General features: G+C 39.9%; 1 protein-coding gene across 3 annotated transcripts in view; it reads left to right on the top strand.

The window, feature by feature from the left end:
• The window catches only part of SATB1 (SATB homeobox 1), a 91718-nt gene that overhangs the window by 10491 nt on the left and 64646 nt on the right, over window positions 1-16581 (top strand). The window contains exons 1-4 of one of the 3 annotated variants that reach the window (XM_059482582.1): window positions 7466-8287; window positions 11140-11375; window positions 15153-15329; window positions 16124-16250. In XM_059482582.1, the coding sequence (XP_059338565.1) occupies window positions 11165-11375; window positions 15153-15329; window positions 16124-16250 (515 nt within the window). In that variant the 5' untranslated portion in view covers window positions 7466-8287; window positions 11140-11164. Of the gene's footprint in view, window positions 1-7465; window positions 8288-8550; window positions 8614-11139; window positions 11376-15152; window positions 15330-16123; window positions 16251-16581 lie in introns of those variants that run through there. The other 2 variants (XM_059482600.1, XM_059482591.1) reach the window with 2 other exon arrangements.

The raw sequence follows: 16581 nt of genomic DNA, 5'->3' as shown, positions 1-16581 counted from the left end.
ACAAAAACCACACATTTTGCATGTATTTCATGTACAGTGAATATTGACTCCTGACAAGTTTGGCCGTAATTAGATGCACAGTTTTACTTACAAGGTTTTGAACCGTAGAAAAAGTGCAGCAGAACATGTGCAGAGTTCTGAGTTAATGAAACTGGAAACAGGACATTTCATGTGGTTTTGTGTTTCATAATGAAAGTTTGACATAGTTCAATTCATCAATCAGTTCTAACCATTTCCTTCGACTTAAACTCTTCCATGTTTTCAGTTTGTGTCACTAGATTTTTAGTTGTATCACCAGGTCAGTGACAGAGATGATTCTTCTGTTGGTGAAGAATTCCTATGTAAGAACTCACCGTGGTTTGAACTCTACAGCACGAACATCTAGGTCTACATAATAATATTTGAATCATCCTCTGTAGAGCTAAGTGCAACAGTTCAGATGTTTTCTACCATAATGCACAGCTTTGCTTGGGCTGTGTGAAATTCATCCCTGCCTAGAATTGTTGGATCAAATTTCTGTATTTGTAAAAGCATACTAACTGGGATAGAAGCACAGTGGTTGGAAGTGAGGGAAAATGAGTCACAAAATGGAAAAGAAAAAGCAGAACCAGTCAAAAAATTGCAAACAACATTGAAAAACACTTAGGAGATAACTTGCTGTAACTTTCCTTTTAACAAGTAAAAATAACAGGAACTGTGGCTTTCTGTGTCCAGGGATCATGATTTATATACTCTTAAATTAATAGAGCTTCTCTTCAGACACATCCCTAAAATAACCACTTATCAACTGACTCTTTTAGGTAACAATTATATGCCCATCTCATGCCTAGGAGTTATCTAGTGCTGTGATGATGAGGGAGCAGGAACCACTCTTTTTTCATCTCTCAGTGTCCTACATTAAGCATCTTCACATGAAAGACCTAAAAATTATACCTCTGGGTACAAAGCTGTGAAATTAGTGACCTGCTGAAGATACATTTATGACATGGGAAACTTGACTGATCCTGAGATGCCAACTTTCCTCCTTTCTTCAAGCTGCCTAATTGCATAAAATATTATTATATAAAGCTTTATTGCATTTTTTAATTTGTTCTTTTTTGTGGAAGTAGTTGGCTGTAGTTGCCACATGGAAATTACAAGCATGACTCATCAAGGTCCTAGTCTCGTGTTAAGGATGGAAGAGAATATGGTCTTCAAAATGCTTTTTTTAAAGTTGAAGCTTTTTATTTGAAGTGGTTCTAAAGTCCACAGTCATAAAACATACTGGCTTATATTAAATGACGTATAGGTAGTGTTTGTGGGAGTTTATGTCCTACTATTGATAGCAAAAAGTGAACTCAGTTTGTCCACATAGCAGGCAAGAGATTGTGAACTTAGAGAGTAAGATTTATGTGATTAACCACTAATATTGATGATTGCTCTGATCTTTCATGGGAAAGTGGGCACCTCTCTTATTACAATTTTAAGCAGCTAAGATTTCTTGTGGCAATCAGGGGTGAAAGACTCACTATTCTCATTAGTGCTCTTGTTCACCCTTCTCTACATCATGCCAAACAGATTAGTTGGATTTTACTCCATAATTTTCTTCCAGCATTTTGCCTCTCTGTGACTCACCAAGGGGTGAACTGAAATAACTGTTGGGGCCACATCTGCAGAAGTATGTATTTACTTCAGTAGCACAAGCATCTTAGTCAAAATAGACATACAGCTACAAAATGACTTGCACAAAATGGTGCAGTAGTTTGACTAAAAAGTAACTTCTTTTATCCATAATCACATTTTGCATATTCTTATTCAACTCCATTTTAAAAAAAGATTCAGTGATTGAAGTACATTGCTGATAATATTTGCAGGAGTAAACGAGCCTCGTCACAGAGGCAATCAATAGGGAGATGTCTGTTTGTATATGATTTTACATATCTGCAAGCTAGCTGAGACATCCAGCTAAAAAATGCTGCACCATGGGACACTGTGTAGATATCTGATACTTCCCAGGAGCCTTGGGGTCTGTAAACTAATGAATGCACTACATGTAGCCATATATGTAGGTTTTTCACCTCTGACAAATATGGTAAGGATAATTTACTTCACTTAATAACCAATTAAGTGCAGTTCAATACAGCTGACTATCGTAAGTTAAATATTCATTTTACGTAACTGTTTCAGGACATGGTGTGTGAGAGAACACAAACGAGCAGAAATTGCTCATGCAAAATGTGAGAGGGGACGACAGCTTGTGTGCGATGCCTTTCAGTGCTATGAATTTCATTTCATAGCACTTTTGCTTTTTGACAGGCATCCTATCCAGGCTGGGGCAGGTTGCAGTCAAAAAAATCTAGGTTGGTATGTAACTTTTGAGTTCAGCGTGGGGGATGTCGCAGAATGCTGTGATTCACATTGGTGTGCATTGGATTCTTGGGTCGTATGTAAATTGAGATTGCCGCAGCCAAGTTGGTTGAAGCTTTTGAGCGGTGTCAGGCACCTATTGTTGCTCAGGGCAAAGCGAAGGGGAAGTGGGTCTGAGGAGACCAAAAAGCAACTTTAGTCCGAGGCGCAAATCTTGTAGGGCTATGGGACCGCGTTGGCACAGCAGCGGTGATGTGCTGAGGTTTGCACAGGTAGACGTGGGAAAGGCGTGTGGGGTGCATCCTTCCCCCTCAGCCACAGCTCTGTTTAACCCACGGGGCAAGTAGGCACAAGCCTCTGGGGCGTCACCCACCTTCCGGCCACAGATGTTTACATTCTGAAAGTCACGGAATGGTACTGACATTGCCCTGCTGTCCAGCAGTACCACTACCCATAGACGTGCGCCCGTCACACCTTGCAGTGGGGGAAATGCATTCAAATTCCCACTGAAGAGAATTGTCCTGCTCTCCCGCCGCTGCTGCACGGCTCTGCAGCACCTCCAGCATGGGATGGTGCTTACAGGTTGCCCAAAGGGCTGCAGCGTTGTCAGAAGTACATATGCGTAAAAGCCAATCAGCCTGATCTCCCCAAAGAAATCTGATAAAAGAGAATACACAGCCATGCTGGTTTTGCTCTGCTGCCAGGTCATTTCTGTTTGCATTGCACAACAGCCAAGCCTCAAGATCTGGGCCCATATTTCCTAATTTATTTTGAACAAGAAAATATTGGAACAGAGACCTTAGGAGGCACTGAGGCAGCATGCCACACTGGAGAATTTGTTTTGCTTTGCAGCTACTGAGACTGCTGCTCGAGAGTTAATTCACCAGGGGGTTGAAAATACGCAGCCCAACTTTTTGAATATTTGTCTTATTTCAAAATATGCTTGGGCAAAATTCATTTATATATAATAAAAACAGTGCAAACACTTTATTAAGGATTAATAACCTTTATTAAGCATATATTTGCCTGCTGTACGTTGACTAGAAGCTATGAAAAATGTGATGTTACTATTGCCGCGTGTTTAAATGATTGCCTGCATATGTATCCATGACAATATCTATTCATCTTCTGTTCTTTATATATGTTTTTATTATAAATATCTTTATTCTAGCTGAACATGTTAATATCAAAGTTGACACAGTGAAGTGCAAATTGGAATAGGTCAAATGAAAATCAGATATCTGTATCTTGAATTATTTCCAAGTAGTTCGGTATTGATAAGAGATATCTGATTGTTGTCTGTCAAGAGTAGCAGCCTTCAGTAATTCGTGCTTTCTAGTAAAGCAAGGGTTTCACGCTCAGCTTTCCAAGTCTGTAGTAAATACTTTACCAGGCATAAGTGGTGTATGGGAATTAGATTAATCCATGTGGTAGAGAGTTTATAAGGTTTAGTGCATATATGCAATTTCAAGAAGAGAGGTCTTTTCCATAATCATTTATCTCAAGCATAGGAAGCATATGCACAATTATATAATTAACAGAATATTTGTTTGTCAGTGTTTGGTTATGTGCGTAATAATATCATTATTAGGCCTTCTGTGCTCTTGTATTATCAGATTGTTATCTCCCTGCTCCTTTAATTCGCCATCTCTGCTTTTTAGATTAATCACATTGTTTTAATCCAAACATTGTGTTGTTTTGGTTTGTCTTTTTTTTTTTTTAACCAGGAACAGAAAGATTTGTGAACACCAAAGCAAAAGTTATTTTAGAAGATTGTAATCTTTTGTTGTTGTTATTTGGTTTTGTTATTGTCATATCTGGTAATCATTTTTATAAGGTGGTATTTTAGTCCCAAATCTTGTTCCAGATCATATTTGCTCTATTCTAATCAGCTGTGCATCTCTTAAATTACCTTCAGTGTCCTTTTCCTCCATCATGCTGCAGGCAGCATACTGCCAGCTGATACTCTCACAATCTTCATGATTTTCTTCTTTAGTGGCCAGTCCTGCTTATTGCTGAAGTTTAAATTTACCTTATCAGGCTTTTCTGATAAGGTTGAAAAAATAGGACATTGATATTTTCCATTGTGCCCACAAAGTTTGAATTAAACTAGTTAATACAGTTTTCCTCCAAATATTCAAATGTATTGGGAAATACATATATATATGTATTTTTTTTAAGAGGGACTGATTGATACTCTATCTTGTTGAAAAAAAGATTGGTTTCTAAACAAACAACCCACTAGACAGTTACCCCTTGATCATATGTTATGGAAGATGTCATCTACGTTTTCCCTTGTTTTTCTTTGTGAAACATGTTTCTTTGGTTTTGGGTTTTGGTTTTTATTTTTCCTTTTCAGCAGTCTTGGTAATGATCTTAGTAAGCCTTTTCAAGACATACAGCATAGGTACAACTTTTCATGTTTCATACATATGCCACCTCCACTTATTCTGCTTTGAATAATAGTATTATGTAACAGTGTATTCATTTTCCAGCCTTGCATTTCTTTGCTTCTGAGATTATAATCTATTTTATGCACTGCAGAATATGATAAATATTTCATGCATTTCGCCCTATTACAATTTTCTTTTTCCTGCATGTCCTATATGCTGTTTGTGCTTATTTTAGTAAACATCAATGTGATTCTTTACCTTGTCTTGACGCATTCCTCTTTTTTAATAATAAGTAGTATATGCATAGTGCAAAATTTTCTCTTTATAGAATTAATGATTTTCCTTTTCTGTGTTCAGAGGCCATACTATTTTGTGTATTACAGGACTGGTATTAGCCTTCTCACTCACCTACTTTTGCTGCTGCCTCATGTTTGTGTTTTGTTGTTGCTTTGTTGTCGGTTGTTTTAAAGTTACTGCCCTAAACATTTTGGTTATATGCCTGTCTATGCAGCAATTAATGTTTTCTTTGGTCGATGATGCAACTTTCCCTTTAGACATAGTCTATTCAAACACTATGCATTTTATCAATAAAGAAGTTTAATTTTTCCCTTATCTCACAGCTTGTACAAACTTGTTGCTTTCAAGTTTGTCTAGTTGGGTTACTTTCTTCCAACTGCATGATGGGAACAAGCCCTGTCTGTCTCGCAGTTACTTATTTTGTCAATACTTTACCACCTTTTAGCTTTCACCTTTCAGGGGTGGCTTTCGGTCCCGCGCTGCGGACTCGACACAGGGGCAGTTCTGTGGCGTGGGGATGTGGCATGGGGCCGTCCCGAGCCCGAGGCGGTGTATCGCTCTCACGCACGGTGTGCTGCAGCTCGCTCTGGCTGGCCGCGGCGCCCAGCGGAGCCACCAGAGCCGCGGTGGATGATGCGCTCCGCGGAACGAGCCCGGTTTCACTCAGCCTCGGCCGCCTTTCAGAACCGCGGCTGGTGCTGTTCTTTCACCCCCGTCGGTATCGAAGGCGAGGGGAGGGAAGGAGAAACTTCTTTCCCCCACATGGGCCGCTGGCCCCCCGAGGCGGCCCCCGCGGCGCGTCCCCACCTGCCGGCCCTGGGGGGCCGCCGCCGCCGCTGTGCACCTGCCCGGTGCGGCCCGCGCAGGCTCCGCGCCGAGGGGCGGAGGCTGCGACAGCGCGGCGCACCCGGCAGCGCCGGCAGGATATTGTTCAGCCTTCACCCCCGCCCCTCTTCCTCCTCCTCCTCCTGCTGCTGCTGCTGCTGCGGGTACTACTGCTGTGCCCCCATGCCCGTCCCCCCGGCTCGCCCCCTCCGCCGCAGGCCCCATCTGCCGGGGGGGCGCGCTGTGGCGCGGAGCGGGGCGGCGCGGAGCGGGCATTGTGCGCGGCGCAGGCAGGGCCGCCTCACCCGCACCCAACGAGCTGCAAATTCGTGCGCGCCCGGAAGCCGCACGCCCTCTTCCCCCGGCCCCCCCGCTCACCTACCGCCGTCGGCGCCCTCCCCCCCGGCCCGGCCCGGCCCGGCCTGGCCCGGCGCCCCCTCCCCGCTCCTCGCTGCGGTCCCCCTCTGCCACCGCACTTCTGCCGACCCCCTCCCCCTTCCCCGGCCTCCCCTCCCCCACGCCTCTCTCCTTCACCACCTCCTCCTCATCCTCCTCCTCCTCTGCCACTTTCTCTCTCTCTCCCAGGACGCGTCGGATGATCCGGGGCCGCTGGGGAAGGGCTCCGGGCAGCAGCAGAGAGGCTGCGTCCTCCTCCCGTCTCCGGCTGTGGAGGAAAAAAAAAAAAAAAAAAAAAAAAAAAAAAAAAAAAAAAGCCGGTGGCCTCGGTGTTATTTTGTATTAAAATGAGGAGGAGGAAGAAGAAGCAGCGGCAGCAGCGGCAGCGAGCGGTAGCGGAGAGGAGGAGAGGAGGCTGTGAGCAGGGGACGGCGGCGGCAGCAGCAGGAGGAGGAGGAGTAGTGATGAGTCAACTAATAATTTAATGGGGACAGAAACAGAGAGGGAGAGAGAGAGGAGGGGGGGGAGCAGAGCAGAGCGAGGCAGCTCCGTCCGGGGACACACACACATACACACACACATATCCATGTAACATCCAGCAACAACCACCAAACCGGCCTAAATAACAACCATACCCAGCCAGCCAGGGGAAACGAGAATTAAAAAAAAAAAAAAAAAAAAAAAAAGACAAAATACAAAGCCTACCATTATTATTCTTTTTCAATTGTTACTGGGATTTTTTTGCTGGCTTGGTTTTTGTTGTTGTTGGCTTTTTGCAACCTTTCTATTTTATATTTTTTACCCCTTCTTGCGAGTAACTCTTCACGGAGTTCCCAGATTTTCTTTTTTTTTTTTTTTTTTCTTTGCAGAAGCAGAACCAGTTTTTTGTTGTTGGTTTTCTTTTTTCCTTTTTTTTTTTTTTTTTAAATTTTTTTTCCTAATACGATCGGGGTTTTTTTTAATTATAATTTCTCCCGGTGTTGGACTCGGAGGGAGTGAAACCTCGTCACTTTTTTGTAGTGGTGGTGGTGTGCCTTGTTGTGTGTTTCCTTCCTCCCCTCTGTTCTTTTTCTCTCCCCTCCTCTCTCGCTCCCTCTCTCCCCCCGTCACTCGCACAACAGCCCCCGGTAAATGAGAGGAGACAGGTCCTCTCTGCCTTTTTTTTCTTCCTTTTTTTTTTTTTTTTTTTTTTTCCCCTCCCCGGACCGCAGAGGCGAGATTAAAAGTGGCATTTTAGTGCCTTTTCCTGCAATTTTCTCTCCACTTTTTTTTCCTCTTTTTATCTCCAGTAGCGATCTCTGGGGCTGAGGTTTCCGCAGAAAGTTTGGGGGCTGTTACGGTGTATATTTTTGTGGAGGGGGAGGGGAGCGGGCTCCTTCTGTGTGTGCTGCTCCTCTGGGTGCCTATTGGAGAATAATAGTGTAAGTGACAACCTAGAAGTAGACTTTCTGCTCTTCACACTGGATAGAAAAGCTGCCTTTTTTTTTTCTTTGCTTTTTTTTTTTAATAACCCCCTTTCTCACTTGATCCTTTATGCATTGGTTTTATTTTTGAAAGGATAGCTAGACTTAAATCACCCTCCACCTTAATTTAAACCTGCTACTTATTTTAAATTATTATTATTATTATTATTAATTCCTCATTTTGAGCGTTACACTTGTCTGATCAATTTGATCTGCAGCTCTGTCTTCCGTTGCTAAACCTCGAAAACTGGCTCTCTCAAAAGATATTTAATCTCTATTTTTTTTTTTTTGTCCATTGCCATTTTTGCTCATGGCTACTCTGTTTCTCGCTATCTGTTTTTGCCCCTCCCCGCCTAGAGGAAAATAGCAACAAGAAAAAAAAGAAAAAAAAAAAGAGAATATTAGGGGAAGTAGTCCTCAGGTCTGCTGCCCCCCCCCCCCCCCCCCCCCTTCAGAAAGGGGGGGACTTAAAAACATCAGTCTTGAACTTCTTCCTCTTCAAGAGCTCGGGCTGCAAAGGAAACCTCCTTTGTTTTTGTTATTTATATGCTGTCAAGTTTTGAAGTGGTGAGTTTCGGGTCGGTTTTGCTAATTTCACTCAGAAAACTGCAGTGTTTCTGTTTCTAGATAAGTACTTTGCTTCTTTGTCTCTTTAAAAGGTCACAGGGAAAGCTTGGCCTGGATTGTGAGAGCCATATGGAACGGATAAGTGCGGAGCCTCTCTCAAATGTGATTATGGGTTTTTATGGGGGAGGGAGGGAAGAGGAGGGGAAAGGCATGGGGAGGGGGCTGATTCAGGAGGAGAGAAAGAAATAATATAATACCGGCAGCGTTACATCGCGACAAAAGGAGATACGGCACCGACTCTCATTCAGAAATTGCGCGGTGTGCCTGTACGTGTACGCTGGCTCCGGGAAACTGTGCCTTGAAATTGTGCTCTTCTCTCACTGATCTGTGATGAAAACTTGTAGTTGTGAAAGATGCCTAAATGCGAAACCCGGGGAAACTCCTGGCCTGGAACCGGCGGAGATGATAGGTCTTTCCTGCCACCCTCTCCCTGGGCAGGCCATGCTGGTTGTTGCTCATCACTATTCCAAACTGAGGTTTCAGTGAACTTTAGCCTTGGGCATGGAGTTTAAATGAATAAATTAGGTGTTTTATGTGCATGTAATTTTGCTTTGTAACATAAAGCTTTTTACAAGATGACTAAGCGGTGAAAGGATGCCGATGGGTGGGTATTCTCAGGCCAAGCGAAAATGACCCATTTGGTGTTTTGGTTGCAGTCAGTGTATTAACTAAGTGGCGATCTATCACTTTTATTCACTGTACATGATGTAGTGCGATTCTGACTCATGATGACTAGATACTTTTTGTAGCAAAGAGCCTTCCTGCCTTAGAGTACTTCTGAAGTTGCCAAAAGTGATGAGGAATTTCTTGTTCGAAGCTTTTTTTGTGTGTGTTTTCTTTTACTCTTCCCCCCCAACACCCCTTTTTTTTCTTTTTTTCTTTTTTTTTTTTTTTTTTTTTTGTTAATCCTCTTTTTCTTGAGATAGACCAGTCTCAGAATAGCAGCCCTATGGTCTGTTAGTGTTGTTAGAAACATCGGAAGATGTTAACAGTTTGAGTCTGTAATTCTTTGCTTAGGTTACACTTAGCACAGTTTAAAAAATTCTTTTTGAAAAGTGGCTAAAATAGGCATGTTTACTGTTAATGAGACGCATGACCTAAAACAGATGGGATAAAGATGAATAGTGAACCTTAGCTTGTCACCTAACAGCATAAGGAAAAATAATGATTGTCTGAACTTCATCTATTTGGTTGCATTCTTGAGGTTGCTTGTAAAGGTTCGAGTTAATACATTGCTTTTTTCTTCACCGTATCGGGAAAAACAGCGTGATGTTCAAACAAGAAAAAAATAGTCTGGAAAATTATCACTGGCATGTATACTAGTGACATAGAACTGCATATATATAAAGATTCCAATATATTTGGGCTCTAATAACTTGGCTATGAAATGTGCAGAAAATGTATTGAATTATTAGGCAACTGAAAGAAAAGTAGCAATTATCCGATTCACACCAGTCTTTCTAAATGTGACTTCCCCAGGATTACTATTTGTACTTGCTAATGTAAATACTGGTTCAAAGATTAATGTCTGTTGACCTGTCCTTAGCGATTATATTATTTTTATATATATATATATATATATATAACATAATTGTCTGTATAGTTATACCTTTCCCTGTCAGGGAAAGGTAGATAAAATACCTAACAATCACAACAGTATTGATTAGTGAAATCATAACCAGAAAGATGCCTTTGCTCTCAGCAAGCTTTTTTAATATAGTTGAAAAACAGGTACTGATGAGTGGCAAAAATCCTTAAAACTTACTCCGTTATGTTGTAGGCTTGGGAGATTTTTAGTGATTTGACTGTAATTGTTATTCATGGACAGAGGTTTCAAAAGTTTAAAAAAAGGGAATACAAGCATGCTAATATATACCTTTTCTTAATTTGCTATTGAAATTCTGGTTTCAAATAGCTGTAGCAGCATCACTCAGGTTTTGGGGTTTTTTTATATTTAAGGGCATCAAAAGTACTGTAGAAATTGTGGAGGATTTTTCCACAGCTTTATGTTTGATGAGAAGTTACTCAGTTATTTATCTTAATTGAATAAACTACTTTGTTTAACACTTGAAGCTTAATATCTGAGAAATTGCATGTTTTGAACCTTGCAAAAGTTGATAAACTCTGTATAATATTGGTTAGGAAACTCAAAAGCAATCCTCTCCCACCACTGCTTTCTGAAGTTAAATGTCAAATTCTTTTCTAACTTCTATTTTTAAGGGGGAGAGGAATTGTAAATGGACAATAGTCTACATCTCTAATAAATCTGTTGCTTCTTCAACTTAAGTTTTAACAATCTCTCTATTTTGGCTTGTCCATTTTATAATCAAATAGATCAAGAATTTTTTCATTAGAATCTTTCTCTCTCCCTCCACAACAAAAACATCCGCGAATAATAACAAACCTTTCTGTGAGATTTGTAACACTACCTGTCTTGGAGCACACACCTTGATAATCATCATCACTTATATGGGTTTTAGACTCTCTCAGTTTTAGTAGAATATCTCCAAAGATTTTTTAATTTTTTTTTTAAGAAGTACTCTGGTTGGCTTTTAAAAAACCATTCCACTAGATTATGACACAATCTCTCTGTAAACTGGGGTATGAGGTAATTTTTGAAGAATAAGTTTTTTCTTTTAAAAAAGGCATTTATTTCTAGTTAAAACAGTTATGTATTCTTCTTTATGAGCTTGTGATACATATATATCTGTCTCTGTACATGTGCAGGCTGTGTACGTATACATATGCGCACACGTGTACAACATATATATTTTTTTTTTTAATCATGGCAGGTGATCTTTAGAGGCGGGACTGAGTATGGATCATTTGAACGAGGCAACTCAGGGGAAAGAACATTCAGAAATGTCTAACAATGTAAGCGATCCGAAGGGTCCACCAGCCAAAATTGCGCGCTTGGAACAGAATGGGAGCCCATTAGGAAGAGGAAGACTTGGAAGTACAGGAACTAAAATGCAAGGAGTGCCTTTAAAACACTCTGGACACCTGATGAAAACTAATATTAGAAAAGGTAACGCTTTTGATAATTCTGCATTAGAGAAATATGATTTATAATATTTGGGGGGGAAACATATTTTTGCAGACTTGACTTCATTTATATTTCAGGATTAAAATCTCCATTCTAAAACACTATATATTCCCAATTCTGATATAAATCACTTTTGGGAAATGTAAGGTTCATTCTTGGGTGGAGCATCTTGCTTTTCAGGGTGGAGTCTGATTTTTGTTAAGGTAAAGGCTAGCTACTGTAATTAAAGGAAATTCTTACATTGAAATATAAGTAATTTGGTGCGTTAATTCTTTGAATAAGCGCTGGGCTAAGAAACGCAAAAATATGTAAGAGTAAATACTGAACCCCCCCCAAAAATTCTTCGCCTTTCCTCCTAATGATGGTCCTATGATTGGAAGGGCAGCAGTATTTCCATAGCAGTTGCAAGTTGGTTTAAAGGAGAGAGTGTAAATCTTTAGGTATCACATTGGAAAAGTCATTTATGATGTCAATCTTCGCAGTTTATTTTCTTAAGTACAATTCATTATTGAACAATGAACAACTTGGGTGTCATATTTTTCAGTGGCTGGTTTGCTGTAATTAGACATTTACACAAGGAAAAGGCACATTTAGAATCATTGATGTTTGTATATGGATGGCTTTTGTTTGCATTGAAAATACTTTTAATGGACAATAATATGCAAATTTTACTTATCAAAATTTGTAAGTCTTTTTGACCATGTCCTGCAGGCTTGCTAATTTAAATCGAAATATGCTGCATGTAATTTGGTATCTTAAAACAGCCTCTACTTTTCCTAGTATAATCAGTTATGTTTATAATCCAGATTTTTCTTGTATTTGCTAAGCAAAGTGCAAAATGCAACCAAGACTATTAAACGCACAAAGTTTAGAAGGCAGAGGAATTTCATTGTGTCTGATGCATAACATTTATCGTACAATCATTTATTTTTTCCTCGGTTTGGCGAAAACAAAGAATATATTGATCCTGAAATGAACAGACACAGCAGTCCGTATTGTTAGATCTTTATCTATTAAAAATGGAAAAACAGCACTTCAGCAAATTCTTTGGCCTCTGCTCATGATTACCCTATTTATTGATTGTTTGCCAAGAATGTATGCATCTTAAGAAAGCCAGGGTAAGAGCATTAAAAATATAATTTATTACGGCTTTTCAAGCAGAGTGCATTAACATTGTACAGTGAAGCAGTGGAGCTGTATAAAAAGGACTTTCTGACGCCTGCAAACATATAAGTTCCATAAATTCCTAAATAGGAGATTTCAGCTGTCTCTGGTATTATGTGATATTTGCACAGCAAACTTTAATGCCAGGACAGTTTTAGACAAGGATTCTACAGACTTCAGTGCTCCTTATGGCAGACGTGCTGTTTACACAGACTCGTAAACCTTCAGCAAAAGCTCTAACACTGCCTTCAGGTTTAAATCATGCTGTATTTTTAGCAGGGAGCACTGACCAATGCTCTCCCCTTTAATACTAGAAGGTTATGAAGTTGCTGCACTTGGAGGTCTTGCCAAGTACTAGCAGGAGTGATCAGCCAGCTGAGATTGTGCTCTCCTGTATAACATTTTTCACATTAACAGAAGGACACTAGTGACAGTTTTGCTAAAAGATTTAGTGGCTTGATTTGTAGTCAGATGATACCTGTGTCGCACTACCGGGATCCACCTCTTTTAATCTATGCTGTGCCTCAAAATTTGGCCAGGAGGCTCTCCTGTGTTGTTTAAAGTACCTCATTTCCCAAAATGCTGCAACTGAAGAAACCATGTACCCGGCAAAAAAAGGTGCTGATAAGCAGCAAAGTACCTGTGTGTTGTGTCTGATCATAGCTTAATTTGTAGGAGCTGATAAGGGGAAAAATAAATATGCTGTAGCTGGTTTAGGATGTATCTGCACTGTTTGTTAGAATGAAGCTTTGCTTACACTTTATCTTCAGGAATTACTGATGAAACTACTTAAGAATTTTGAGCCCTTACTCTGAGTCAGATGGTAGTAGGTAAAACATCAATTGTGAGAGCCTAAAAGGGAGAAAAAGCCCAAAAAACAAACCACCACCTTTTTGCAGATGAATCGTGTGTGTCCACAGCTTATTTAAAACCAGTGAAATAAACATCACTTTGCATGTACTGATTTTGCTTTGGTCTTCTCTCCCTTCCTGGCCAGTCTCACTCAGATTACAAAAAAAAAAAAAAATTAAAAAGAAAAAAAAAATCTCCTTCCTGCGCTACATAAATATTGGCAAGCTTTTGCTCTTGTGTTTCAGTCTTTCATGCTGAGCCTATTGGGCAAACTGGAGTGAGTTTGTGAGCTTTTCCTTGCAAGCCTGAAGGGGTTTGTTTGCCAGAGATTGGCTCTCTGGTGAACAGATGTAGTTTAAATATACGTGCTTCAGAGGTATCTTTTTTATCGTGATTTCTTACTATATGTTAGAGCACAAATCAGCAGATGTGGTCTTACTCTATTGTCAAGAGTAAAGCTTCCTTTTAGACTACACCATGTCTGGTGCACCTTAGCGGGTTAGGAGGTTTCTGTAAGTCTAGAGGGCAGTGGTTATAGAGGCATTAACATTGTAGGACTAATTGGAGTTCCTGGGTGCCCTGTTAAAATAACCCTTGTCATCATTTATGCTAAAGATGATACCCCTCTGGCAGGCTGCCATAAGACAGTTCTGTACATCTCCTTTTAACCCTTCTCCTTTCTGTCATTAAGAGATCCTAACCTGTGCTGCTGGAGACAGTGGAACAGGATTGGAGCTTAAAACCACAGGTCATTGTGTCATCAATGTCCATCTGGGAGGCTGGGAGGGATTTTCATAAAGTCCAGGAATCTGATTGCTGGGAGAGACTTTGTCCCTAAACCAGCTTGGGTTGTTTGTTACTTCTCTCTCTCTCATCAAAAGGGAGGAAAATAAAATAAAATAAATAAAAAGAAAAAAGGAAAAGGCAAAAGGAAAGAAAAAAGGTTACTTGCTTAATATTCTGTGCAGTGTATGGAAGGGTTTGCCATATGACACTACAAAACTGGAAACTAGTTATTAACTTTCAGGCATGCCAAAATAGCGTTGTGGGATGTAAAGTGCAGGAGACAACAACAAGAAAAACAAAAATAAGCCTGAACTGCAGGTACACTTCTTAAAGTGGCATTGAAGTCATGATTTGTTCCTTAAAGATGCAAGAGAAAGTAGTGCTCAATTGCACTCAGTGAATGAAGCACGAATTAGTGTTAACTTTTGCCTTGTTTCCTTGTGTACTCTTTTCAGAGTGAATGAATAACACACAAGGTGATTTGTTGTTGATGTTGAAACCAATTAAATATTTTTGGCAGGACTAAGAAAGTTTTAATGTTAACAAACAAAATTATGTGGCTGGTACTAAAATGGCTTACAGTGAAGACATCTGCAGTATGTATTTAGGTTCTCATGCTGCCTGCTACTCACAACAAATCAGGCAGGACAGAGAGAAGCAACTTCTCTTCAGTCAACCTTGTTGTTTCTACAGAAGGTAATTCTTTAAATCTGCATCTGATCAAGGGAGATAATTTTGCATTTCTGCCTTTCAGGGAGATATATGTTTTGTAGAACTTTCTGTTTTTTGGGGAGGGTGAGGGGAAAGGACTCGGGGAATATGTTGATCAAATATTTGTGATGATTCTTGATGCCTCCTCTGCCTGTTCGTACAGGTTTTATTTACATAACTCTGTATAGACCCACCTACTCTACTATAACTCAAGTTTAATACGTTAAATTTATTTTTTTTTAATAGGAAGTATGCTTCCAGTTTTCTGTGTAGTGGAACATTATGAAAATGCCATTGAGTATGATTCTAAGGAGGAGCATGCAGAATTTGTATTGGTGAGGAAGGATATGCTTTTCAACCAGCTGATTGAAATGGCATTGCTATCTCTTGGATATTCTCACAGCTCTGCTGCCCAAGCAAAAGGTAAATAAGATTATGAAATTGTACAATGAATTGTGTTTGTTTGTGGGGTCTTGGGGGAGGGGCAGGATTTCTTTCAGGAATGCAATGCAGGTTTTACTTCTTAAACTTCTTACAGATTCTGTGTCTGTATTTTTTTTTCCTTGATGTGTTTTTATTTAGTTAGTGCACATTTTGTTCATGGGGAATGTGAAGGTAAATTCCTTTTTTCTTTTTTTTTTTTAAGAAGAAAAAAGACTTCAACTGAATCATTAGTATGCTTATTGACCTTAATAATCTGCTCCACTGAGGATCCACAAGGAAGTGTAAAGCATATTTGAGCAGATGGACTGTTGAGAGTCAACTTGCATTTATGACTGAATATCCAGCTCTGTTTCTTTTATTTTGTTCCTGATGGTTTTATAGACTGCAAAGTAATTTTTTTGTGCTCAATTCTTGCATTGCAAAATTCTTACTAATTTGTTGAGAGGAATGCTAACTATTATATCATGTCCTACTGAATTCATGGGAGCTTAGGAAAATATACTTCTATACATATTTTAAAAATCTCTACTGCAATGCATTTGTATTATTTCATAATATAGATAAGGCCTATCCTTGATGGTGTGTGGGTGGGGGGTTTTTAGAGGGGGTTGTTCTTTTGTTTTGCCAAATTTAAGAGGTTAGAAACAAAGGTAGTGATCTTGTTAAAATCAGATATTTCTTTTGCCCCTAGGAATTAGGTAAATCACTTTCTTTCAATTTTTCCTGCCCTTCTTGCCCCCTCCCCCTCCTCTCCAAAAATTACAATCCTGCAGGGCTTATCCAGGTTGGGAAGTGGAATCCAGTTCCACTCTCCTATGTGACAGATGCCCCTGATGCTACAGTAGCAGACATGCTGCAAGATGTGTATCATGTGGTCACACTGAAAATCCAGTTACACAGGTAAGTCATATACCAGTTCTGGGATGTGAACTGTTACTTGTCTGCTCTTAACTGTTAATATTGCTTGTATTTAATTCCCACTGTGCTTTGTGCTCAAAGTACAAAGGCTTGCCTAAATTCCTTTTTAGTTACTCTAATTCTTCTTTGCCTTACAGTATACTATTGCAGAAAACTTTTATAGCTCTGATACATAGATTTTCTTTGGATATCTCATTAAAACTATATTGCATTTTAGTCAATTAAATGATGCATTACAAGAAGGCATTTTACATAAAGTTTACTTAAGAGAAAAATATTTTTGCATATCATGAACAGTACCATCTGTGTGCAT

The sequence above is a fragment of the Ammospiza nelsoni genome, chromosome 1, assembly GCF_027579445.1.
Source record: "Ammospiza nelsoni isolate bAmmNel1 chromosome 1, bAmmNel1.pri, whole genome shotgun sequence".
NCBI lineage: Eukaryota > Metazoa > Chordata > Aves > Passeriformes > Passerellidae > Ammospiza > Ammospiza nelsoni.
This window is presented reverse-complemented; position numbering and strand designations above follow the sequence as displayed.